Raw genomic sequence first — 23,931 nt, 5'->3', positions numbered from 1 at the left:
TCCAGCTAGACAATGCCAAACCACTTTCTGCACGTTAAAACAGCGTGGCTTAGTAGTAAAAGAGTGCGGGTACTAGACTGGCCTGCCTGCAATCCAGACCTGTGTCCCATTGAAAATGTGTGGCGCATTATAAGCCATAAAATACGACAACGGAGACCCCGGACTGTTAAAAGCTGAAGCTGTACATCAAGCAAGAATGTGAAAGAATTCCACCTACAGTTAGTGTCCTCAGTTCCCAAACATTTATTGAATGTTGTTAAAAGAAAAGGTGATGTAACACAGTGGTAAACATGACCCTGTCCCAGCTTTTTTGGAACGTGTTGCAGCCATAAAATTCTAAGTTAATGATTATTTATTTATAAACAATAAAGTTTATCAGTTTGAAAATTAAGTATCTTGTCTTTGTAGTGTATTCAATTAAATATAGGTTGAACATGATTTGCAAATCATTGTATTCTGTTTTTATTTAAGTTTAACACAACGTCCCAACTTCATTGGAATTGGTGTTGTACAAACATACTCTTGACACACAGATTGCATATCTCAAATTTATGCCTGCAAAGTCACTGACCCTATTATGTGGCTTGTTTTTGTCCAGTAGGGTTGGGTCATCTTGGAGCCAACAAGTCATGGTGACCAGCTGGTCAGTGTCCATGGTCACTCCTGGAGAGAACGCTGATACCCCGGCAAGGCCTTTGGCTTGCAAACTGCCCGATAAGTTCATAGCAAATCTTGAAAGGTTCATTTTAAATACTTTTATATTATATTTAATATTTACAACAAATTCTTTGTTATAAATCATATTTTACACTCAATATGAGCATGTACATTTTGCACTTGACATAAACAGAGCCTTGTTGAAAATACATTTTTCACAGGTAAAACCAAACAGTCAAATAGTTTAATTATTAACTGATTCATTATTTAGGTCAGAGAGACTAAGAATTAAAAGGCTGAAATTCGATAAACCTGCTCACAGTCAGCATTAGCTAAGTAAATAGGGACTTGCGCTTTGGAGTTGGAGGGCATGGGTTTCAGTCCCACTGCAGACGAAAATATAAAAATGGCACTCGTTGTTGGATGCTAGGCTGCTTGTTGGCTACTGTCAAGGTGCACTTGAGCAAGGTATACTCCCACCACCACAGCTCAAGTGGTGCAGCAGTCTTTGCGCCCCTCTTTAACTCTGATGCTCTCCTTGTATGCCTGCACGTGTGTGATGTGGTTCTATGTGAGGTGTGCAACACAAAGTATACATCAGAGTGTGACTATAATAAAAATAATAATGAAAACATTTGCCTGCTTATCATCTATCAATCGCTAGTGAGGATAAGCGGTACGGAAAATGAATGAATCATGTCGGGAGGTAAAATGTATAAAATGGGCAAACAAGTGAATCTTAATTGGCTTAAATTACTACTATTGACTGCGATTGGCTGGCGACCAGTTCAGGGTGTACCTCGCCTCTCGCCCGAAGATAGCTGGAATAGGCTCCAGTACGCCCGCGACCCTAGTGAGGATAAGCGGTACAGAAAACGGATGGATGGATACTACTAATGGTTTTAAAGATATTGAGGATTTACTGTTCCAAGCTGTATGATAAATGCTTGCCTTGATTCTGGTTTAGGCTTAAGATTGATATCTCCGACGCTATGCACCCATAAAATAAACTTTAGGCAACCATCATGGTTCACAAAGACCTTTGAAAAGGTTTTTGTGACATAAATATTGTCCGTATCGTAATGTCACAATGCCACTCATCGGCGTGCACCTGACCTTGAGAAGCTTCCAAAATGCTTATGAAACCACACAGCTATAAAAAAAAAAAAAAAAAAAAAAAAAAGAAAGATTGCATAATAAATCCCTTAATCTTTTGTGTGCCCATTGACAAAAACAGCCTCGATTTTAGGAGGTGTGGTTGTGTAGTCATTGGTACTCGTCACATATAAATGCAGCAGCATTTGCGGGCCACTTGGGGACTGTCCAGGTCTAACCAGTGTGAAACCATGGCAAACCGCTGCGGTGTTACTTTCTTAGTGGCATTCATGCTGCTGGTATGCTTCACAAGGACTGAAGTCGAAGCTCAGCAGTGGCAGTCTCCAAAAAAACAACTTCCACAGAACAGCGTTCCACATCAGAATCCATCAGGGCAGAATCCTGTAAATCCTGGAGGGCAGACTCCTGTTAAAAATCCTTCAGGGCAGAATCCTGTATATAATCCTCCCGTTTGGCAGGTTCTTCAAGGGCAGAATCCTCAAACTCCCGGAGGTCAGAGTCCTGTTAAAAATCCAACAGGACAGAATCCTGTAAATACTCCTCCTGTTTGGCATGTTTCTCAAGGGCAGAATCATCAAACTCCTGGAGGGCAGACTCCTGTTAAAAGTCCTCCAGTGCAGAATCCTCTAAATGATCCTCCCGTTTGGCAGGTTCTTCAAGGGCAGAATCCTCAAAATCCCGGAGGGAAGACTCCTGTTAAAAATCCAACAGCACAGAATCCTGTAAATAATCCTCCTGTTTGGCAGAATCCTAAAAAATCCGGAGGGCAGAATCCTGATAAAAATCCAACAGAACAGAATCCTGTAAATAATGTTCCCGTTTGGCATGTTCCTCATGGGCAGAATCCAAATTCTGAAGGGCAGAATCCTGTTAAAAATCCTTCCAAAGATTGGGGTTTCCAAAATAATTTTCCACCAAAGAGCTTGTTGGTGAATGACAATTCTCGCAAACAAACGAAGAACCCTGACACCCACCACCCCCCGCCTCCTATGAATACCTGTGATGTGCATACAAATACTCGTGTCCCATGTGGCAGTCCGGATATCTCTGCGGCGGGTTGTGAAGCTCTTAACTGCTGCTATAATGGCGGCATGTGCTACTTTGGGAAGATGGGTGAGTTTTCGAAAGACCTAACATTCTCCTTGAGCAATCGCACTAACTTCTTCGTCTTTTGAAAAGTGAGGACAAGAAAAGTTTGTCATCTCACATTGTCTTTGTGTTCTTCTAGTAACTGTCCAATGCACCAAAGATGCTCAGTTCATTGTGGTATTGGCCAGAGATGCCACTTTACCCAACATCGACCTTGAGACCATTTCATTGTTGGGCGATGGTCCAGGCTGCATGTGTGTTGACTCAAATTCTGCGTTTGCCATCTACCACTTTCCTGTGACAGCCTGTGGCACCGTTGTTGCGGTTAGACCTTAATTTTCAGGCCCACAAAACTAACTGTACTCCAAAGTCTGCATTGGGATCTTCAACTCAAACATCTCTTGCAGGAGGAGCCTGGGATGATAATCTATGAGAATAGGATGACCTCCTCGTATGAAGTGGCAATGGGACCTCTGAGTGCCATAACCAGGGACAGCAGCTATGAGTAAGGGATGATGCTCTGCGCAACACTGTCAAACTGAATGCTCTGTAATGATCAACCTGATGCAATTGTTCTCTTTTCAGTTTACTCTTCCAGTGTAGATACACAAGCACTTCAGTTGAGACTCTGGTTGCAGAGGTTCTACAAATAAATGACCCTCCTCTATCAGTGTCTGCTCTGGGTCCCATCAGTGTGCAGCTGAGGTTGGGTAATGGACAATGCCTTTCGAAGGGTTGTAATGAAGGTACGTGGATGCACTCCTAGCAACCTGCGGTGTTTGGAGACAGAATGTAATTCTTGTGGCTCTGTACTCACAGAGGAAGTGGCCTACAACTCTTACTATACGGCTGCGGACTATCCTGTGACCAGAGTCTTGAGGGATCCTGTGTACGTGGAAGTTCAACTCATGGACAGGACTGACCCCAACCTTGTCCTCAACATCGGGCACTGTTGGACCACTACTAGTCCAAATCCTCATACTTTGCCTCAGTGGGACCTTCTGATCGATGGGTAAAAAATAATGTAATTTTCCCCTTGCAAAATTCAGTTGATTGTCATGTCATCTTGTTGAAAGATTTTGCCAGTGCTCTTAGTGAACACAGAGACCTTGGTAATTGCCTTGAACTGCCCTGTTGCTTCTCCAGGTGTCCTAACAGGGATGATCGCTACAGGTCCTCCCTGGTTCCAGTTGGTACTAGCTCTGGTCTGGACTTCCCAAGTCATTACAGGCGTTTCATTTTCCAAATGTTTACCTTTGTTGACCCCAGCTCACTGGAACCGCAAAGGGAACAGGTAAACTGTCTTGTCGCCGGAGTCCAGCCAACACAACTTCCAAACTCCACAGTCCTAAAGTTGAAATAAGAGAAGGGCTCTTATTCAATCCCTTCAGATTGTTGACTAAGATGCTGAGGTTTTTTACTGTGTGGCGGTGGCCAGTCAAGCAATGTGTAGTTCCTATGAAACAGCACACGTACAGTAAATATGCACTGCTCTCCTTGTTTAGGTGTACATTCACTGCAGTACATCAGTCTGCAACACTGGAACTGGCTTCTCTTGTGAGCCGAATTGCTTCAGTCGGAGAAGTAAGATATAATGTTTATATATATATATATATATATATATATATATATATATTTTTTTTTTTTTTGGTTGAACTCATGTCAACGAAGCACCTTAATCTAACTATATGTTTTGTGTTTGTAAAGAGAGACAATTGAAAGATGCAGTCCAGAAGATGGCTGAGCCAAGGATTGTGGTCTCATCTGGACCTGTGCTGGTGGTTAGCCCCACAGTGTAAACACCGCAGTTGCAGTTTGACATTTCATTGACACAACATATTTTTCCCGAGTGTCCTGACTTAAGTGCAATATCTCTAAAGTCTACGAGAAGATGCATGCGTCAAATATGCACTGCAATGAGAATGAAATGGATTCCTCAAACGCTTGTAAGCAAATATTAAAAAGTGCTTTTATGTGCTGTGAATACTAATATTTTGTGTCCTACAATCCTTTTTTTTAATAATTGCTCACTGTAAATTATATAGCAGAATGAACAATTGTAATTGAGCTGATTTAGTGTATATCATCTGAAAATTCAGATCCCATTAAAACAAACGATATTTGGCTATAAACAATGGTCAAATGCAGTAAAACATTCAGCATTTTTTGTTAACATGAATAAAACTGCCTTTTCTACCCTAAACAATTGTCACTGTAAAAGTGAGGCTATGCAGACTTTATGTAACAAAGATATAATTAAAGATTAATAGCTTAATAAAAGCAAATGTTTCCTCTGCATCATGCACACACAATGCTTCACAATTCATTGTAATAGTATTTTTCCATGTCTTTATTCAAAGGTAGTTAGAAGAGTGTTGCCAACATGACAATTAACATTTGAAAAGCGAAATGCCCAAAAATGTTTACAACACGATGTACATGAACAATGACCCCAAAAGCAAAAAATGGAGGAGCTGATAAGTTTGACTTCAGAATTGGTTTGAGATTTGGTTCAGGGGTCAATTATGAATTAAATTTGATGAGAAATCTCATTGTATAGTGCCTATTATGCTGCCGCCACTTTAGCTACACTGCATTTGTTTTCGTAAAAGTGGCTGTTTCTTACTCAAGAGGCGATTCAGCCATTAAGCCAATGTGGCATTTAGCTTAAAGGCATCACATCAGATATATTTGTGCATACTGGGCATTAATGAACTTAAACCACTCACAAAAAGTTAGGGATATTTGGCTATCGGGTGAAATTTCTGGATAAACCTAAAATGCATGAACACCTTTTGACTTTTACAGGTGAACCTAATTTGACCTTCTCTTAACTTTTCAATGCACGTCTAACTGTTCAATTTTTTCAGTTCTTTTGGCACAACTTGCTGAGCTCTAACAAGGAGGTGTTTACTCCATGAATGGATCAATAGATTTCCAAGGCAGTCCACTTCTATGCCTTTCTGTGACTCTTGCTGTTTTTCTGTATCTTTGTTGCAACCCGCTGATGACACTGTGACACTCAGCTTTGATCCATCATTGGTCCAACACATGCCCTGGTTCAATTAGAATATGAAAACAAATCAAACAGTCTTCTTCATCTTGCTGTTCTCATTTTGAAATCAAGATGACAGAAGTCCAAGATGTCACCTAACAAGTACATCGCCATTGCAAGGCTTCAAATAGGATGTTCTCAGAGGGAAGAGGCTACTGAGCTTCGAGTGTCACAGTGTCATCACCAGGGAGTTACAGAGAAACAGGAAGAGTCACAGAAAAGTATAGAAGTGGATGTCCTTGTAAATGTTTTTTTTCCCAACACAAATACCTGTCATGCATTTTTCCTCATTCAGGTCCTTGAGAACAGCAAGTTGTGCAAAAATAACTAAAAAAAAATTGAACAGTTGGACACGTTCATTCAAAAGTTGAGGTAAAATTTCATTTACTGTAATTTCTCGTATATAATGCGCACCCATGTATAATACGCACCCCCAAAGTTAACCTCAAAATTCTGGAAATCCCTTCTATGTATAATCCATTTTTAAAATGCATGATTTTGCTTCTACCCATTGGATCAAAACATTAAGTATCTGTATTTTGTTAGTTTTTTTCAAAGTATTTTTCTGAAGTTTAGCACTTTATTTGACCACGTAATCCTTTTTTTTAATTTACTTGCTCTTATTTTGAAATTAACAGCCCTACTTTCATTGAGTAAATTAGAAAACACACAGTTGTGCTCATATGTTTGATTACCCGTGGAGAATTTGTAAGATGGTTACAATTATTTAAAGAAAACATGAAGGCGAAACACATTTAATTTTATTTTAATGGGATTCAAATTAAACAGTCAAGCATTTTAGAAAAGCATTATCACTAAACAAAACATAACCATACAAAATTAATGATGGTTGTTGTTCAGTCAGTCATAAAAAATATTTACAACTTCTGCCAGGGTATGTAAACTTATGAGCACAACTGTACATATATGCAGTCATACATCCCCCCCGTCATATTGGAATGAAAGTGTAGGCTACACTTTTTTTTTTATAGGACCACTAGGTGACGGTGGCATTTTGGAATGAAAGTGTACAGCTTTTTCATAACCATTAGATGGCAGCATACATTTATAAAATGTTGAAGTTTTTTCTATTTCCCCCTATACCTATGTATAATGTGCACTATTGACTTTAGACAATTTGGAGGAGGGTTGCGCATTATACACGAGAAATTGCGGTATACAGAAAATGTATGGATGGACGTAAATTATGTAGTGCATTTTTCATTCGTGTATATTTGTGCAACTTGGGGCTGTGGGAATAAACACACATTATAGTGACTAATGTAAGGAAAAACAATGAACAAAAAACACGACGCTCAATTATTTATAACCATTCATGACTGATTGTCTCGCTGGTGATATTCTAGTGCATTTAGGGTTTGCCTTCTGCAGTCCGCAGTGAAAACAGCCCTGAGGCTTGTGATCAAAATGAGACATGGACATTTTATTTGGACCACTACACCCACATGTGAAAAGAAAAGTGCTCCTTGCACAACAAATAAGTACAGTCTCTTACTTGGAGCTTACAAACACACCATTATATTGGCGAAAGTGAAGACAGAAGCAAAGAACAACACATTCACATTGATTGTTTGAGTCCCGTGTTGCTCGTCATCTGCTGCTGCAACCAGGCTTGATCTAATATTGCAAGAAGCAAACGCTCAGTGTGACCGACACCCCGGCGGTGTGCCTTTGCTCTCCTCTTGCCATCAGTCAGATTTGTCCTTCTTTTTGCCTCCTCCAATAGGAACTTTGCTCACCACGGCGGAACCGACAGCTGTAACGCCTCCGGCGACAGCGCACACCCCTCCCTTGACGAGGCTCACTCCGGCCGCGGGCACGGCGGCCACGGAGGTGACGGCCGTCTTGGTGAGGTCGAGGCCCTTTCCTCCTATCCAGGTCACCCCGCCCACAGTAGCTCCTAAAGCCCCCTTGGTGGCGCCGTACAAGCCCCCCGCCAACCTGCCCAACATGCCCGTCTGAGTTGGTGGATGCTCTTTGAGGGTGTCTGGTGGATAAATGTGACATGACAATGAAATTCAGTGGTGAACAGTCAGGGCCAGCAAGGCCTTATCTGCTGGCCAAAACACTATCAGCAGCTCTGACCTATATTTACAACTCAAAATCGAATATTTGTTCCACGAATATTGTATTAATTTAATCCCAACAGATGATAGTCTCTTTAATTCACATCATTTCTCTTGGCTGCACTGCTTCCAGCAGTGTATGTGAATGTTCGTGTTTTTCCCCCAAATCAGATTTCAGCTTCTATGTGCAGGGCAACACAACACAGATGGACACATGCTTCGTTTGCAATAATCATGCTACCTCATCTGCCTCCCTGTTCTGAGATTGGGGGCTCGATTCCGGGCCCCAGCCTGTACATGGGTCGGTTTTCTCCGGGTACTCTGGCTTCCTCCCACATTCCAAAAACATGCTTATTAGGTAAAAGACTAACTTGTCCTTACTTGTGAATTTGAGTGTGAATGCTTGTCTAAATGTCCCCTGTGATTGGCTGGTGACCTCTCCAGGCTGCACCCTGCCTCTTGCCCAGTCAGCTGGTATAAACTCCCTGCCACGCTAGTTAGTGAGTTTAAGCGGTATAAAAACTTGATGGCTCGATGAATGGACGCTCATCTTAAAACATAAAATGTTGTTATAATTCATTCATTTGTTTATTACGAAAAGTCCACCAGCTGGCGTTCGTCTGATACGTAGCTATGCTAAGCAATAACGTAATTAGCAGCATAACCGAGTAATGTTCAAAAACAATTTTTCATTTGACTGATGAATCAACTACATAGTCCACTATATAAGAAGGGGTTAGGGAATAAGTGAAGGATTATTAACACAGCCGATGAGAACAGTTTCTCTCTGAAATATAGTTACCAGATAAGCTAACAGTAGCCAAGATTATTTCATTTTCTACAATTTTGGATTTTCTGGCAGTCTGGATGCCATATGACACAAGACATTTGGTTTGGGGGAGGAGACTCGCAATTGTCGGTGGAGACATTGTTAATGTTTCGTGTGCCGTATTGTCATCTTGCGTGCACTACACACACAATAAGAGGAGACTTTTACACAATTATACAATTTTGTCCGTGTCCTCTGTGGTCTGTCCCATTTTTTTAAAAATTGGTTAATATGTACCCCACTTTGGAAATATGTGTACATCAGGGGTATCAAACTTTGTTTTTGTCTCGGGCCGCATTGTAGTTATGATTTCCCTCAGAGGGCCGTTAGAACAGTTAAACCATATAAATGTTTAATCATCACCAAAACATATTATTACCATTACACAACAAATTGAGGGATAACTAGTTTTGAAATCAGAAGACAAGGAAAATAGTTTCTTCAAGTATTGTTTAAGTTACTGTAGAAGAAGGGTTTGGTAACAGAAAAATGCAATATCTCAACATTATTGTTTATTATTATGACAATTTGGAATTTGGGTACAGATTTAAGCAAAAATCACTGAAGTTGACGAGCATGATTTGCTTTCGCGGGCCACATAGAATGATGTGTGGCCGCATCTGGCCCTCGGGCCTTGAGTTTGACACCTAAGGTGTACAAAGTCTTCTTTCACTGACCTGAATCTATTGGCTCGTCAGTAAAGTCAGCAGGTGTGCCCTCAAGCACCTGCTCTGCCTGACTCATCTCTGTGGGGCAAATAATGGAGACAATTACAAAAATACAGTAACAATAATAATAGATGAACAAATACTGTTCAGTATAATCAAAGAGCAAACAGTAGAAAGAATAGACCACAAACGCAGTTTTGGAGTACATGTGTGCATCTGTGGACAAATCTGGAGAGCATATTTAAACATTACTACCCAGAAAGCATGTTTATATATTGCAGATTTTTAACTAGTTGTTTTTCATTCTTTCTGCTGACGTTGATTTGTCATGTTTTGAAAAAAGGGTTGAAAAATTGAATAATGCACTCGGTGGCTTAAAAAACACACACACACACACACACACACACACACACACACACACACACACAGGGGTCACTGATGGTGTACTGGTACACTCACCTGACTTTGGCAGCGTGGGTTCGGTTCCCACTCAGTGACGGTATGAATGGGAGTGCAAATGGTTGTTCGTGTCTATACGTTCCCTGCGACTGACTGGCGACCAGTTCAGGCCTTTTGCGCAAAGTCAGCTGGGATAAGCTCCCACGGCCCTAACCAGGATAAGCGGTGTTGAAAATGGATATATATATATATATATACATACACATACAACCCCAATGATGTTGGGACGTTGTGTTAAACTTAAATAAAAACAGAATACAATGATTTGCAAACCATGTTCAACCTATATTTAATTGAATACACTACAAGATATTTAATGTTCAAACTGATAAAAATGTATTGTTTTTAGCAAAGAATCATTAACTTAGAATTTTATGGCTGCAACACGTTCCAAAAAAGCTGGGACAGGGTCATGTTTACCACTGTATTACATCACCTTTTCTTTTAACAACTTTCAATAAACATTTGGGAACTGTGGACACTAATTGTTGAAGCTTTGTAGGTGGAATTCTTTCCCATTATTGCTTGATGTACAGCTTCAGCTGTTCAACAGTCCGGGGTCTCCGTTGTCGTATTTTACGCTTCATAATGTGCCACACATTTTCAATGGAAGACAGGTCTGGACTGCGGGCAGGCCAGTCGAGTACCTGCACTCTTTTACTACAAAGCCACGCTGTTGTAACACGTACAGAATGTGGTTTGGCATTGTCTTGCTGAAATAAGCAGGGGTGTCCATGAAAAAGACGTTGCTTGGATGGCAGCGTATGTTTCTCCAAAACCAGTATGTACCTTTCAGCATTAATGGTGCCTTCACAGATGTGTAAGTTACCCATGCCATTGGCACTAACACAGCCCCATACCATCACAGATGCTGGCATTTGAACTTTGCGTCCATAACAGTCCGGATGGTTCTTTTCCTCTTTGGCCTCTTTTTCCTCTTTTGCAATTTCAAATGTGGACTCTGACCACAGAACACTTTTCCAGTTTGCATCAGTCAATCTTTGATGAGCTCAGGCCCAGAGAAGCCGGCGGCGTTTCTGGGTGTTGTTGATAAATGGCTTTTGCTTTGCATACTAGAGTTTCAAGTTGCACTTACGGATGTAGCGCCGAACTGCATTTACTGACATTGGGTTTCTGAAGTGTTCCTGAGCCAATGTGGTGATATACTTTACACATTGATGTCGTTTTTTGATGCAGTGCCGCCTGAGGGATCGAAGGTCACGGGCATTCAATGTTGGTTTTCAGCCTTGCCGCTTACATGCAGTGATTTTCCCAGATTCTCTGAACCTTTTGATGATATTATGGACCGTAGATGATGAAATCCCCAAATTCTTTGCAATTGTACGTTGAGGAACATTGTCTTTCAACTATTTTCTCACGCACTTGTTCACAAAGAGGTGAACCTCGCCCCATCTTTCCTTGTGAATGACTGAGCAATTCAGGGAAGCTCCTTTTATACCCAATTGTGGCACCCACCTGGTCCCAATTAGCTTGTTCACCTGTGGGATGTTCCAAACAGGTGTTTGATGAGCATTCCTCAACTTTCTCAGTCTCTTTTGCCACCTGTCCCAGCTTTTTTGGAACGTGTTGCGGCCATAAAATTCTAAGTTAATAATTATTTGCTAAAAACAATCAAGTTTATCAGTTTGAACATTAAATATTTTGTCTTTGTAGTGTAGTCAATTAAATATAGGTTGAACATGATTTGCAAATCATTGTATTCTGTTTTTATTTATGTTTAACCCAACGTCCCAACTTCATTGGAATTGGGGTTGTACATACATACAGTGGGTACGGAAAGTATTCAGACCCCCTTAAATTATTTCCACTCTTTTTTATATTGCAGGCATTTGCCAAAATCATTTAAGTTCATTTTTTACACAATATACACACAGCACCCTATATTGACAGAAAAAAACAGAATTGTTGAAATGTTTACAGATTTATTAAAAAGGAAAAACAGAAATATCACACGGCCATAAGAATTCAGACCCTTTGCTCATTATTTAGTAGAAGCACCCTTTTGAGCTAATACAGCCATGAGTCTTTTTGGGAATAATGCAGTTTTTCACACCTGGATTTCGGGATCATCTGCCATTCCTCCTTGCAGATCCTCTCCAGTTCTGTCAGGTTGGATGGTGAACGTTGGTGGGCAGCCATTTTCAGGTCTTTCCAGAGATGCTCAAATGGGTTTAAGTCAGGGCTCTGACTGGGCCATTCAAAAACAGTAACTGAGTTGTTGTTTGGTATTTTAGCTGTGTGCTTAGGGTGATTGTCTTTTTTGAAGGTGAACCTTTGGCCCAGTCTGAGGTTCTGAGCACTCTGGAGAAGGTTTTCGTCCAGGATATCCCTGTACTTGGCCGCATTTATCTTTTCTTCGATTGCAACCAGTATTCCTGTCCCTTCAGCTAAAAAACACCCCCACAGCATGATGCTTCACTCTTGGTACCTTATTGGACAGGTGAACAGAATGATGCTGCCACCACCATGCTTCAACGTTGGGACTGTATTGGACAGGTGATGAGCAGTGCCTGGTTTTCTCCACACATACCGCTTAGAATTAAGGCCAAAAAGTTCTATCTTGGTTCCATCAGACCAGAGACTCTTATTTCTCACCATCTTGGAGTCCTTCAGGTGCTTTTTTAAAGCAAATTCCATGCAGGCTTTCATGTGTCTTGCACTGAGGAGAGGCTTCTATTGGGCCACTCTGCCATAAAGCCCCGACTGGTGGAGGGCTGCAGTGATGGTTGACTTTCTAGAACTTTTTCCCATGTCCCAACGGCATTTTTGGTGCTCAGCCACCGTGATCTTTGGGTTAATCAGTACCTCTCTCACCAAGGCTCTTCTCCCCGATTGCTCAGTTTGGCCGAATGGCCAGCTCTAGGAAGGGTTCTGGTCGTCCCAGACGTCTTCCATTTAAGGATTATGGAGGCCACTGTGCTCTTAGGAATCTTAAGTGCAGCAGAATTTTTTTTGTAACCTTGGTCAGAATCTGTGCCTTTCCACAATTCTGTCTCTGAGCTCTTCAGGCAGTTCCTTTGACCTCCTGATTCTCACTTGCTCTGACACGCACTGTAAGCTCTAAGGTTTTATATAGACAGAGGTGTGGCTTTCCTAATCAAGTCCAATCAGTATAATGAAACACAGCTGGACTCCAACGAAGGTGTCGAACCATCTCAAGGACTATCAGAAGAAATGGACAGCACCAGAGTTAAATATATGAGTATCACAGCAAAGGGTCTCAATACTTGTGGCTGTGTGATATTTCAGTTTTTCTTTTTAAATAAATCTGCAAAAACAACAATTTCAACAATTCAGTTTTTTTTCTGTCAAAATGGGGTGCTGTGTGTACATTAATGAGGGAAAAAAATTAACTTAAATTATTTTAGCAATTGGCTGCAATATAACAGAGTGAAAAATTTAAGGGGGTCTGAATACTTTCCGTACCCGCTGTATATATTTGCCTTTACACGATCAGGATTTTTGGGGCCGATCACCGATCAGCAAGTTTAAAAAAACGATAACTGATCACCGATCCAATCACAAGATGGAGCAATGTGTCTATTTACATGACTTGTTCATTTATTCTATATACTTGTGTACTGTATACTGGGTATCTTAAAGTATTCTCTAGCATTTTAGACAAAAGTTAAAACATCTATAACCTCTACGGGGCATTCAAGGATTGTCCACTGACATACGTTTAGGTCAAACCAACATTACATCACCAAGATAACATAAATAATGGGTCCTAAATTACTGTAATTAAGTTTCTGCAATTAAATTACTTTAACAAATACTGTTAATGACATGCTTACTCTAACTTTCTCACTGTCCCGACTATATGTTGTCCAGAGTTTGCGTCTTTTTTTATTTTTTTCCGCTCCCCCGGAAATTTTTTGTTTTTTTAATAATCTTTAATGTACTTTTATCGGGTTTGCAAGATAATTTGGGTTAAAACTGCCCAGAATGTCCTTTTTCAAGCTGTTCTAGTTGGTCGTTTTACACCCAGTGGCAGTTGAGACGGCTGGATTTCTCATTAAAATGTGACATGTAAACTAGCTTTCCCCAATTTAAATATGGAAAACAGTTTCACTCTAATTGGCCGCAAACACATGGCCAATCATTCCTAGCAACCTTGCGTTTATTTCATTCAATGTGGGGGGTGGGGGTCTTACACTATCATTGTGAAGCAGAATTCATCAAGCGTTTGATTGTTCGCCCACTACTCACAAGTAAACACAGTTGCAAATAATGATTATTTTAGTAATCGATTAAACTGGCTATTGTTTTTATTTCCGGGTAATTTGTTGATCATTGTTTTCCAAAGTAAAAGCAGATGTTTGCAAATGTTTTATTTTTTATTAAACAAAGACAATCAGCCTGCTTTCATGGCAGATTACAGAATTCAGAGAATATTTACTTTTTAGTGGCTGAAAAAAGAGGATTTTACTCCTCAAAATGTCGATTATATTGACAATCAAATAGCTGTCGATTAATCGTTGCACCTCTATTGTGCAATAATGCTCAAACGGCTTTCAAAATGTGAAAGAAAAAATTTGGAGTTTGCTTCTTGGGGTGTGCTGCTGATCCACAAACAAGGCAGACCTCTTCAGTGCAAACACAACATGAGCCAACGAGGCGTGGACGCGCGGCAAGCTATTTAAAGTATCGCCGGGGAATAAAGCAGGACACGCCGTTACTTGTTGACATATGTGCGGCAGCTGCGTGGCCAGTAAGGAGCGAGGATTTAAAGACGATTAAGCTGTAGCATTGCACGCTAGCAAAGCGGCTAAAGCTCACGAGCGCTAACTTTGGTCAACTTTACGCCAGCACCAATCACCCGCAACGACTGCGTTCGTGTTCATGAATAATTTAAACGTAATATTTCAATATAATTTATACAATATTCTATAGGGAAAAACATGGTTTTATTTGGCCTTCGGTGGAATATTCTAGGTCACGCAACCAGACACGTCACTTCGCTCCTGGTGATAAAAACAGCGCCACATCAACACGAGGAAAAACGCATTTTGTGCTCTTTTTTTGTAATGTTCGTGTTATGCACCACTAACAATTACATATTTGCCAGTTTCAGAGCGTCATTTTATTATAATTTTTTTTTTACACAAAATCTTAAGGTTTGAGGAGCAGTGGCGGTTGTCATGGCTGACATCTTGCGATGAACTCCAGCTAAGTTGAGACAACATGGCAACTTACCTTGCTTTTTTACACCCAAAGAATCGATTCCAAATATTGTGTTAAAATAATAATTTAGGCGTGAATTTATGTGGTTGTCGACGGAGAAACTGGCTCGTCCCAGTAGGTTGTTTGTTCAAGGGGGATGAGACAAGGCTCCTCCCCCTTGTGTGTGTCTCTTTCGTTTACGCTACGCGTATCTTCGAAAGTTCTATTTAAAAAAAAAAAAAAAAAAAACCTTGACGATTGGGAACATTTTTTTTCCCTCCCTATTATTTTGGCCTCCCTAAATATTTTATATACAGTACATATAAATTGTTAGCTGTACATAAACGGATATGACGTTTGTTCACATTGTTTTGGGTTTTAATCAAGCCAACGCAGAACCACTTTTTTATTTATTTTTTGTTTAATTTGATTTATTATTATTTTATTTTTTTATCATGTTTTGTCCTAAATACATTGACATTGCACTACAAACAAAATACATAATATAACAACAAAAAAGACAATGATAGTAGAAAGGAGAGCGGAAACGCTGTACCACGTGATACGAGCTCAGAGTTTCTTCCCGCCAGTGTTTGTAATGGCTTCGTGAGTGTCCGGAAGCTGCTGCCCACATGACAGCTATATGCTTTTGCCACTGACTTCGGACATTTAGGACTTTTTAAAATAATAAATATATATATATATTTTTAAAGTTAATTCATCCAGACTCACAACACCCCCGTCTGTTGGACTCTCAAAAGTTTTTCTCTGTGGAGACAAAAGGTAGCTATAACCTCGTTTTGTTTTTTTGTTTTTTTTATTTATGTTTGTGTCACCAGAGCAGTAACAAGCTAACACTACAGGTATAGCACGCATTGGCATGTACGAAGAGTATTTCTCGTTGATATGCGATTGAAATGGCCATCAGGGGCTTTTTAATGACTGGTCTTGCTTTGTAAATGGTGTTCAACGTAACTGGACATGTATTGGAGGTAAACGTCACCCCCATAAGTCAACATTGGATGATGACAAGACAGTTGCTAGGTAGTTTAATATGCTGTTAAGGTGACTATCTGTGCATTGGGAAATGTGTTAAAAGAGTAAACAACGAGGCAAGACTGGTGTGTCCTTGTGCAATTAGCTACCGATTACAGCAGGTGGCAGTCTAAACCCTTTTAAAGCCTTGATTGGTCAGAAAAATGCAGATACCTCGGATAAGCGGAAGAAAATGGATGAATGGATAGAAAATACAGAGAGGGGTCCTCGGTTTACGACGGGGTTCCGATTTTACGGCGGCGACGTTACGTAATCCGAATGTGTACGTAAGAAACGCGCCGTGGTCCGTCGCTAACCAAACCAATTTATAGTAACTTCATAATTATTACAGTACATATTTGTATCAAGAACATTTCTAGGCCATCAATAAAAATCAATTAATAGAAAACAGTAAGTATGGCGATAATTGAGCGTGTTTTCTGTGCCGCGTGACCACGTAATCTTATGCTGCTTCACAAACCACTTTGCATAAACTACAAAACGGAAACCCAGGACCCCTGTATAACTACCATATTACGTATTTTACAGATTGGATTGAATGGAATGAAACAGTTTTTAACGGACTTTACAAATTGAGATAAAAGTGCATGTAAATACACCAAGAAGAAAATGCTCTGTTTTTGCTAGCCTTGGAAATATTTAGATATTTTGAATAAAAAAAAAATACATCCTCAAAGTTTGTATATTGAACTTGTTTTTTCTTTATAAAATTACTGTGATAGTTCAACATTCAAATTTATTTACCATTTAAAATAAAAAATCACACGGCAAACTGAGTAAACTTTCTAGCATTCAGTTTATTCCATTTTAAATAAAAAATAGTGTGCCATCTTTCCGCATTTAACAGCACACAGCTGCACAGCAGCACACCAAGGAAAAACATACACCGGGCCACAAATGACCCCCAGGCTGGACTTCAGACAACCCGGTGTTAAATGGTGCTTATTTCCTGTGCTGAATCTGTCACTTTAAGCTACGTAATGGATCAACATATGGCATCAAAAGTTAAATTTTATGGCCATTCTCAATTAAATATATCAGCATTTTGTGGCGTGAAAAAACACAGCATCTAAAGATCTAGAGGAGTGAACTTCTATTGTTTTATTAACCAAACAATGTTGATTTAATATTGAAAATAAAAACTTATCTTGATTTATTATTGAAAATAAAAGCTAACAGAGAAAATAGTCGGTTGCCATTGAGTTAAGTTTCATTTTTAGTTGGTTTGAAGTACTGCTTGTCCTGCTTCTAGCTATTAGAGGCATCAGTAGTTTGGAGGTGGAAGTGGAGAGAGGAGGAACGTCCTCAGAGGTGTAACGAGGAACAACAGTCATTAGTCGCTCTCTTTCCCTTGTGTGACACCGACCAATATGGTAAAACAAATTAGCACGTGCGGCTTTGTGTAAATGGAAGGCCACACAAAGGCACTACACACACTGATATGTCATTAGCGAGCAGGTGGGGAGACACAACATTGAGCTGTTGCCTCTCCGACCAAGTGATGAAGAGGTTTCCGTGGCGACCAAGCTGCCCTGTTGCCATCCCTCGTTTTGGGGGAGACCAAAATGAGTGCAGGGGTTAAACGCAAAGACCAAGCACCACCAGGAGGAGGAGGATGAGCTCTCCTCTGGTGACATGAATGGGAATGTTCCTTTTGTGGCATTGAATTAGTAAAACTTAAATTTCACATTTTTGTCATCCAGTTTAATTTCCTTTTCTGTCACTTTCGAAATAGGAGTGATGGTTTTGGGCCTACAATTTATTTTCAAATGAACAGATGCTGCAGCTACAAATAAATAAAAGAAAAATACTTAGCATTCCAAATGACTGAGCGTCTTAACAGTAAGCACGAGTAGGCTAGTTCAAGCTGCTTTGTAGTAAATTATTTTGTTCCCTCAGTCATCTTGAGCTTCTACCATGTGTAACTGGCAAAACGGAGGTGGTATTATCCATCCATCCATCCATTCTCTACCGCTTATCCGGGTCGGGTCGCGGGGGCAGTAGCTTCAGCAGGGACGCCCAGACTTCCCTCTCCCCAGCCACTTCATCCAGCTCTTCCGGGGGGATCCCGAGGCGTTCCCAGGCCAGCCGAAGGATGTAGTCTCTCCAGCGTGTCCTGGGTCGTCCCCGGGGTCTCCTCCCGGTGGGACATGCCCGGAACACCTCACCAGGGAGGCGTCCGGGAGGCATCCGAATCAGATGCCCCAGCCACCTCATCTGGCTCCTCTCAATGCGAAGGAGCAGCGGTTCTACTCTGAGATCCTCCTGGATGACCGAGCTTCTCACCCTATCTCTAAGGGAGAGCCCGGACACCCTGCGGAGGAAACTCATTTCGGCCGCTTGTATCCGGGATCTTGTTCTTTCGGTCACGACCCACAGCTTATGACCATAGGTGAGGGTAGGAACGAAGATCGACCGGTAAACCGATCGAGGTAGTTAAAAAGCTCCTCGGTGGCAGGGCCCCGGGGGTGGATGAGATTCGCCCGGAGTTCCTAAAGGCTCTGGATGTTGTGGGGCTGTCCTGGTTGACACGCCTCTGCAACATCGCGTGGACATCGGGGACAGTGCCTCTGGATTGGCAGACTGGGGTGGTGGTCCCCCTTTTTAAGAAGGGGGACCGGAGGGTGTGTTCCAACTACAGGGGGATCACACTGCTCAGCCTCCCTGGTAAGGTCTATTCAGGGCTGCTGGAGAGGAGGGTCCGTCGGGAAGTCGAATCTCAGATTCGACCGGTTTGGTGGCCTCAGTATTGCATCTCTGCTTTTTGCAGATGATGTGGTTCTGTTGGCTTCATCAAGCCGTGACCTCCAACTCTCATTGGAGCAGTTCGCAGCAGAGTGTGAAGCGGCTGGGATGAGAATCAGCACCTCCAAATCTGAGACCATGGTCCTCAGTCGGAAAAGGGTGGCATGCCATCTCCAGGTCGGGGATGAGATCCTGCCCCAAGTGGAGGAATTCAAGTATCTTGGGGTCTTGTTCACGAGGTGGTATTATTTGGAACAAAATGGAAGTACAGTGAAATCTCACTATATAATAGCGAATAGTGATACTTTTCTCAATATCCTGTAAACACCCTAAAAGGTTTGGAATTGTCTATAGAATCCCACAAGATGACAGCAAATATTTTTTTTTCTATTAGACAAGGCTATGGCCTGAATAAATGAAGCTCCTCTCCTCACTTCAATATAGGTGCTGGGCCACAAGATGGCACAAACATGGCTTTGGTCTGAGCACAAAAACAGCAAATAGGTGCTTTTTTTTTGCAAATAACAGAGGATAAGTTCGTTGAATAGATTTGTGAATGCCAAACTACGAATTGTTGCACTTCCATCTAACGCCAAAAATATAACCAACAAACAGTTGGTATAACTGCCATTTAAATTTTTTAAAATGGAGGTACAGTGCTTCCCTGCCTACTCGTGAATTCACTTCACAGATTTTGGGGGGGGGGGGAACCCCATCCTCCATTATTCACTAAAACGCCTAGCTAGCTGTTAGATGATTTTTTTGTTTTGTTTTGTTCTTATGATAAAGAATGTATTGCATTATGGCCTCTGTAGCAGCTTTTGCTCTGGACTGTTGCAAACAGACACACTTTCTTGAATGTCTGCCATAACTGCATGGTTGTAACCGATGTCTTAAACATAATGATTCCAGCCACCTCTAGTGGTACCGCCTGCTGATTTGTCTTGTCTTATTTGAGGTGCGGCGTTCATTTATTGACACGGACGACGCGTCTTAGACTCGCGGTCACGATGTGTTGAACTATATCTCACAAACTCATGTTAGTGGACAAAATTCTTCTTCTTATTATTATGTATTTGTTCGTCTGTTTATGCCAGCGACGTATAGTGACGAGGCAGGAAAATTAAATGCTCTCCCGCTTGATGGCAGAAGGTACGCTTGACTCGTACATCCACCTGTTGCTATCCACACAATAGAATAATACCTTTGAGTTCAACTAAACGGGCCCAGATGAGTAAGTGCATTAGCGAGTAATTTGAGAAGATATCCATATTTCAGTATAGATACTTTTATGACATTCTTTGTTGGTGTGCCATGAGATTTTCCTAATGTAAAATGTGTCTTGGCTCAATAAAGGTCGGGACACATCAGAATCATCTTTATTTGCCAAGTATGTCCAAAAAACACACAAGGAATTTGTCTCCGGTAGTTGGAGCCACTCTAGTATGACATCAGACAGTCAAGTGACAGAGAACATTTTTGAGACATAAAGACATTGTTCTCACGTCAACCTTTTGTGTGCTGTTGTAATAACGATCCCACAAATCACACTGTTAATGCAGCATAAGCAACATGTGGTTTGTTTCTACACCGACTTGATTTGCTCTTTGTCCGTGTTTGGGTCGAAGCCCCTCCTGCTGAAATTGTAAAAGGATTATCTTTTTGGGTGGGAGGGGGTATAATGGTGAGCGCTAGAGTGTGCCCAGTGTTGTGGGCCGGGGTCCTAATGAGATCACCGCAGCCCTCATGTGAGCAGCGACACCGCTGGTGGTCTGGTGCTGTGTCGCACTGGGGCCACAACGGGCCTTCTTCAACTTCTCCACTGTGAAGAGCAATCTGTGTGAAAGGCCAAACAAGTCAGGGGGTGGGGGTTCACTCAAATCCTTTTTAAAAGACCTTTTGTCATTTATACAAGGATTCTTTTATCATTTAAGAATGATAAGAGCATTTTATATCATAATTAGGCCTTCTCTCGCCAATGCGACTGATGTGTTTGACTTCCCCGATGCAGGTGAACATGCTTGACTTGAGCAAAAGCTTGCAGAGATTAAAAAAAATCAAAGGATGGCGTTGTGTCCTGTTTTTACCTTAATAACAAAGTGGGCGGCTGATATATTGCCTGTACTCAGCAGCAGTGTCTGACTAAGGGGAGTCCAGACAAAAGACAACCTTGACGTCCCACTGTTTTTAATAGTTCTTAAGGATGTGCTAAAAAAAAAAAAAAAAATCTGGGGGGGGGCTATTGCCTTTTCAAATGAGTCCAAGAGTTTAGTCCCTTAAAGGCAAGGTCCTCTCTGCATAAGAGCTTGTGGAAAGCTGATTCACCATCTATTTGATATCCAACTAAAGGTCCATGTAGTAGTACGCTCTTTTTTTTTTTCCGCACTAATAGGGCAACTTTGGCATACTAGTAGGAGACTGTACAAGTTGACATCTGCATGCTACTTGTACTCCTAGTGAAGCACTAGATGGTAACTTGTACAATTTTTATCATGTCTTGTGGTTCTAGTAGCATACAATTGCTACAGCTTTTGCCTCACTAGTAACATGTAGTTGTCTTACTCATATGCCACACCTCTAGGGGGCGCTAAGGGGCCACCGGAGAAGAGAAGGGAAGGCCTTTTCTCCGACGCAGCCGTGTTTTATGGCTTGTAGCTCCTTTTGTTTGCTTCCTCGCTGATCACTCATTCCTCTCCGCCCGGAATAGCTTTGGAAAAGAAGACCCCCGCCCACCCCCACCCCTCGCTGTGCTCCTCTGTTCCCTCTTTATTGAATCCCGCCTCTGTATCATTTATCTCTGCAGTCCCTGCTCAGAGAGGGGAGGGGGCATCTTTTTCTGTTCCCCAGCTGGGTTTGTTGACACACGGTCAATCTTGATCTTTTTTTTTTTTTGGATGGAACATTGTCCTCCCTCCACCTCCGCCCCTCAACTAACCCCTCTGCTTTTCCCTGAACAGTAAAGCTGCCACAGCTGTGGACTGTATTAGCATAGCTTCTCAGAAGTGAGGGGTGGGTAAAGGTGGTGTCAGGATGGTAAAGAGGCTCTGCTAAATCTATTGCAGCCATTAGCTTTTGTTCAACAGTTGATGGTTTTAAAGCATTTCACAGCGCTGAGGGAGGCCACAGAAGAGTTGATTCCACACTAACAGCTTTCTAAATATTGAGGACACAAAAGTTCATCACGCATAAGATGTTTGCTTTATAGCGAGTCATCAAACTTTACCACCATACTCGGCCCACATGCAATAGCATACTCAATTTTTTGGGCAGTACTTAGCATCTACCTGTAGATTTGTCTAGTACACTGGAGTACCTTGACTTATAAGTTTAATTACTTAAATGCCCAAGCTCATAACTCAATGTACACATATATCCACGTTCCCCATTGAAATTATTTGAAATTCCATTAACTAATTAACCAACTCATCGATTATCAAATTGATCGGAAATTATTTTGGTAAACAACTAATCGTTTAGAGCCATTTGTCGGGTTTACATGCAGACTTTTTTTTTTGTAATTTGGATTGAAATAATTCAGAGTGAAGATCTCTAGTCAACTGTTTAAATGTGACGTGAGCTATTCCGATCTGGCGTTTACATGTGTCACTACATTTAATCAGAACAGCCATTTTACAGACATGACATGTGCAGATCGACGTAAACATCATGTGATTTATCAAGGTGGAGGTTGGTCATCTATTTATCTCAGTAGTTGCTACCGTTTTTATAGTTGTATTCAAGCAACAGCTTGATTAAAAACATTGCCGCCGCATAGGAGCTCCTGTTGGAAGCCTCCATGTTTTCAAGTGCGTAAATGATGACGTCACCGCGTAGTTGCGTCAAGAGGGAGCACGTGCAGACAGCGCAGCCCAGCACCAATCCAATTGACGATTTACATGGCGAAAATGTACTTCTGATCGGTTTGGCAAAAGGAATATTCCGCCCCAGTGAATCCCAATGAAATTCCATTCAGATTCTACCTCTTTATTCCGATTGAGGCATTTATGTGGAATATTTTCCTCGGTTTGGGCTTCTAAACCGATTATAATCGGAATACAAGGCTCGATGTAAACCCAGCTATTGTTTAACTTAAAATTGTCCAAATCCTCTGCTGTCAACGTATCAACAGTAAATATTCGCCCATTTCTGCAGTCCTTCATGAAAGTTGTATTGCAGTTAACTCTAACGTAAAATGTTTTATCCAATTATCTGATTAATCGATGGAATAATCAGTTCTAAAAATATTTGATAGCTGCAGCTAGATGTGCAACAATTCATCGATTAATCCACAACTAATTATCAAATTGATGATTAATTGTTAATTGTTAATTGAGAAATTATTTCGAGACCTTTTCTAACTAAAAATGTTCCAACTTAGAATTTTAGCCGTGATAGTAAATATTCAACTATTTCGGTAGTCCTTAATTTGAAATAATGTACTGTTTTGTAATAAAGGGATGGAAATAAAAAAAATCAGATTCAACTAATCAAAAGAAATAATTAACGGATTATTTGATTATTAAAATCGTTGTTAGTTGCAGCCCTAATAAAAACATAATAAAGGGGATTTTAAATATACTGGTTTTATAAAGTGTAATAATTGTACATTGGGCCAAGTTGAGTCACTAGAACAGTAGCGGTGTATGTGTGCCTTTAAGGGGCGTGACCTAGTGAGCGATGTCAGGAACATGGTCGGGTAGTCATTGTTTGAGCATCTGGGTGTACATTTTGGCTTAAAGTTGCTGGATGTGAGTGTTCCGCATTGGCAACTTTTGCTGTTTTTTTTTCATTTTTACTTGAGCAGCTGTGTATCTAAGTCAAGGTACCACGTTGCATGGTTAGGTTTTGTAGCAGTCGGAGATCTCAACAAGTTATTTTTGCAACCTTTATTTATCGAGGTGAAGCAATTAAGAACAGATTCTCATTTGCAATGCCGACCTGGCTGCAGACAGCCGAGTTAAAGCAACGCAAAAATAAAAGCAA

General features: G+C 41.0%; 3 protein-coding genes across 4 annotated transcripts in view; 2 read left to right on the top strand and 1 right to left on the bottom strand.

Annotated features, from left to right (window-relative positions):
- The first annotated feature begins 1,959 nt into the window (after window positions 1-1,959).
- Window positions 1,960-4,852, top strand: LOC133478338 (zona pellucida sperm-binding protein 4-like). Its single transcript, XM_061774297.1, has 8 exons — window positions 1,960-2,886; window positions 3,002-3,186; window positions 3,270-3,367; window positions 3,448-3,608; window positions 3,682-3,874; window positions 4,009-4,156; window positions 4,368-4,446; window positions 4,570-4,852. Exons 1-8 carry the CDS (start codon window positions 2,004-2,006, stop codon window positions 4,659-4,661), a joined length of 1,839 nt encoding a protein of 612 aa, XP_061630281.1. The 5' UTR covers window positions 1,960-2,003; the 3' UTR covers window positions 4,662-4,852.
- A 345-nt stretch (window positions 4,853-5,197) lies between these two features.
- tmem263 (transmembrane protein 263) lies at window positions 5,198-15,340 on the bottom strand. Its single transcript, XM_061774298.1, has 3 exons — window positions 15,181-15,340; window positions 9,511-9,579; window positions 5,198-7,925 (listed from the first exon to the last, which is right to left on the bottom strand). The coding sequence occupies exons 2-3, from the start codon at window positions 9,575-9,577 to the stop codon at window positions 7,627-7,629; spliced, it is 366 nt and encodes a 121-aa protein (XP_061630282.1). The 5' UTR covers window positions 9,578-9,579; window positions 15,181-15,340; the 3' UTR covers window positions 5,198-7,626.
- A 366-nt stretch (window positions 15,341-15,706) lies between these two features.
- si:dkey-103i16.6 (uncharacterized protein LOC557125 homolog) overlaps window positions 15,707-23,931 on the top strand; it is a 12,496-nt gene continuing 4,271 nt past the window's right edge. The window contains exon 1 of one of the 2 annotated variants that reach the window (XM_061774296.1): window positions 15,707-15,930. The gene's annotated coding sequence lies outside the window, so the exon portion shown is untranslated. The remainder of the gene's footprint in view (window positions 15,931-23,931) is intronic. The other variant, XM_061774295.1, reaches the window with a different exon arrangement.

The sequence above is a fragment of the Phyllopteryx taeniolatus genome, chromosome 5, assembly GCF_024500385.1.
Source record: "Phyllopteryx taeniolatus isolate TA_2022b chromosome 5, UOR_Ptae_1.2, whole genome shotgun sequence".
NCBI lineage: Eukaryota > Metazoa > Chordata > Actinopteri > Syngnathiformes > Syngnathidae > Phyllopteryx > Phyllopteryx taeniolatus.
The sequence above is the reverse complement of the archived record's forward strand: the minus strand, read 5'-3'. Positions and strand labels throughout refer to the sequence as shown.

Coding starts and splice junctions, on each gene's coding strand:
- LOC133478338 (XM_061774297.1), top strand. CDS start 2,004: ATGGCAAACCGCTGCGGTGTTACTTTCTTAGTGGCATTCATGCTGCTG. Junction 3,368..3,447: donor ACCAGGGACAGCAGCTATGA/GTAAGGGATGAT, acceptor TTCTCTTTTCAG/TTTACTCTTCCAGTGTAGAT. Junction 4,447..4,569: donor GAATTGCTTCAGTCGGAGAA/GTAAGATATAAT, acceptor GTGTTTGTAAAG/AGAGACAATTGAAAGATGCA.
- tmem263 (XM_061774298.1), bottom strand. CDS start 9,577: ATGAGTCAGGCAGAGCAGGTGCTTGAGGGCACACCTGCTGACTTTACT. Junction 7,926..9,510: donor TGACGAGCCAATAGATTCAG/GTCAGTGAAAGA, acceptor TTTATCCACCAG/ACACCCTCAAAGAGCATCCA.